The sequence below is a fragment of the Otolemur garnettii genome, unplaced genomic scaffold (assembly GCF_000181295.1).
Source record: "Otolemur garnettii isolate 467f Iridium unplaced genomic scaffold, OtoGar3 scaffold00029, whole genome shotgun sequence".
Classification (NCBI taxonomy): Eukaryota; Metazoa; Chordata; class Mammalia; order Primates; family Galagidae; genus Otolemur; species Otolemur garnettii.
Genome location: NW_003852424.1, coordinates 16,575,681 through 16,578,503, shown reverse-complemented (window position 1 = coordinate 16,578,503; position 2,823 = coordinate 16,575,681). Strand labels below are relative to the sequence as shown.

General features: G+C 48.6%; 1 protein-coding gene across 1 annotated transcript in view; it reads right to left on the bottom strand.

Moving 5' to 3' along the window:
- The window catches only part of ATCAY (ATCAY, caytaxin), a 45,393-nt gene that overhangs the window by 14,390 nt on the left and 28,180 nt on the right, over positions 1-2,823 (bottom strand). Inside the window, exon 7 of the mRNA XM_023512606.1 lies at positions 589-675. Within this exon, the coding sequence (XP_023368374.1) occupies positions 589-675 (87 nt within the window). The remainder of the gene's footprint in view (positions 1-588; positions 676-2,823) is intronic.

Sequence of the window (2,823 nt, the reverse complement as noted above, 5' to 3'; positions counted from 1 at the left end):
CTCAAGCGAGTCTCCTGCCTCCGCCTCCCAAGCAGCTGGGACCACAGGCGCCCGCCACAACGCCCGGCTATTTTTTGGTTGCAGCCGTCATTGTTGTCTGGAGGGTCCGGGTTGGGGATTTGAACCCGCCACCTTAGGTGTACGTGGCTGGCGCCTCAGCCGGTTGAGCTATAGGCGCTGAGCCAGCCCAAGAGTTTGAGACCAGCTTGGGCAGCATAGTGAGACTCTGCTTCTATGAAAATATTAAAAAATTAGACAGGCATCGTGGTGGACACCTCTAGTTCAGGGTACTCAGGAGGCTGAGGTTGGAGGATTACTTGAGCTCAGGACTTGGAGGCTTCAGTGAGCTGTGAAGACACATCACTATATCTAGCCTGGGTGACAGAATGAGACTCTGTCTCCAAAAAACAAGTACTCTCAATATATGAGAAATGGTTATTCTTATTTTTCCTGTGTTTGTCACTTAATTATACATATATATAATTTAAAGCAATAGTACATAATCATCTTGGAGAAGCTGGAAAATGCAGATTAAACATGCACACACCCATGGGATCTCCGGCGCAGGTTTCAATCCCCTCGTCTCACCTGATGAAGGGGCGTGATATAGCCAGCACAGTCCGGATGAACCAGGAAGGGTGGACAATGATCAAAGACTTCAGGTTTTTCCGTAATCTGTGTAGGGAGGCAAAGGAAGCAAGATGGGCTCCTGGGATAACCCTGGGGAGGGAAGGGTCTGGGAAGGGAGAAGAGCAGGGAGGAAGAGCCACATGCAAGCCTTTGGCACTCATTGGCTCATTCTGCATGTAGTGTCAGGTACTATCAGACCTCTGCTCAAATCCTTGTCCCAAAAGAGTCATAGGTTCCATGGCAGAATAAAGACACACCTTTTGGTCACTATGACCATAGGGGGTAGGTAGGGGGTGAGTGGGGGGTTAAGGGGGGAGGGGGCTAGGGAGAGATTCTTGCACGTGGTACAGGGTAAGCAAATCAGGTACGCAGTTTTCGAATCAGCATGTCCTCTAACTAGGGTGTAAGGATGTGACAGCTGGCTCAATTTAAAAAATCATTCTTGGCTTGGCTCCTGTAGGGCGCCTGCCTCATACACCAGGGTTAGCAGGTTTGAACCTGACCCAGGCCTGCTAAATAACAATGACAACTACAACAAAAAAATAGCCAGGTGTTGTGGCAGGTGCCTGTAGTCTCAGCTGCTTGGAAGGCTGAGGCAAGAGAATCACTTAAGCCCAAGAGTTTGAGGTTGCCGTGAGCTGTGACGTCAGAGCACTCTACTGAGGGCAACATAGTAAGACTCTGTTTCAGGAAAAAAAAATCATTCTGGGGCTATTCACAATAGTCAAGAGGTGAAAACAACCCAACTGTCTGCTGACAGATGAATTGGCAAACAGAATGTAGTGTATCCATACTATGGAATATAATTCAACCTTATAAAAGAAGGTAATTCCAACGCATGCTCCAGGACAGAGGGACCTGGAGGACACGATGCTCAGGGAGAGAACCAGACACCAAAGGACACATCCTGTGTCATTCCACTCACAGAAGGTCCCTAGAGTCCTCAAAGTCCCAGAGACAGAAAGTAGAATGGTGGTTGCCAAGGGCTGGGGAAGGGGTTGGGAGTTAATGCTCCATGGGGACAGAGTTTCAGTTGGGGAGGATGCGAAAGTTCTGGAGATAGAGGGTGGTGAAAGCTTCACAGTAATGTGAGCGTGCTTGATGCCGCTGAGCTGTGCACTCACAGAATGTGAACTTGTTTATTTATTTATTTATTTATTTGAGACAGAATTTCAAGCTGTTACCCTGGGTAGAGTGCAGTGATATCATAGCTCACAGCAACCTCCAACTCTTGGGCTCAAGCTATCCTCTTGCCTCAGTTTTTTTTTCCAATCACCACTCCTGACTTGGAATGTGAACTTATTTAAAAATAGGGTCCTTGGAGCCTGGCAAGGTGGCTCATGCTTCTAATCCTAGCACTCTGGGAGGCTGAGGCAGGAAGATTGCTTGGGCTCAGGAGTTCGAGACTTACCTGAGCAAGAATGAGACCCAGTCTCCACAAAAAGCAAAAAACCCAGCTGGGTGTCATGGCCTGTGCCTATAGTCCCAGCTACACAGGAAGCTAAGGCAGCAGGATCCCTGCAGCCCAGGAGTGTGAGGCTACAGTGGGCTATGACGCCACTGCACTCTGCTTTGGGCACAGAGACTCCATCTCAATGAAAAAAAAAAAAAAAAAGGCAACTGCATGCATCTCAAAATCTCTACCTCCTCAAATCCCCCATTTCATATAGAAAATAGGGTCCTTGGAAATATAATCATGTGAGTTTGTTTATTTATTTATTTAGAGACAGAGCCTCAAACCATCGCCCTGGGTAGAGTGCCGTGGCATTAAAGCTCACAGCAACCTCCAACTCCTGGGCTTAAGCAATTCTCTTGCCTCCCAAGTAGCTGGGACCACAGGTGCTTGACACAACATCTGGCTATTTTTTGGTTGTAGTTGTCATTGTTGTTTGGCAGGCCTGGGCTGGATTCGAACCCACCAGCTCTGGTGTATGTGGCTGGCGTCTCAGCCGCTTGAGGTACAGGCCCTAAGCCAATTATCTGAGTTTAGATGATATCACCCTGGGGTAGGGTGGACCTTTAATCCAGTATGACTGGTGTCCTTATAAAAAGTAGAAATTTGGGCTCGGCGCCTATAGCTCAACTGGCTAAGGCGCCAGCCACTACACCTAAGGTGGCGGGTTCGAATCCCCAGCCCGGACCCGCCAAACAACAATGACGGCTGCAACCAAAAAATAGCCGGGCGTTGTGGCG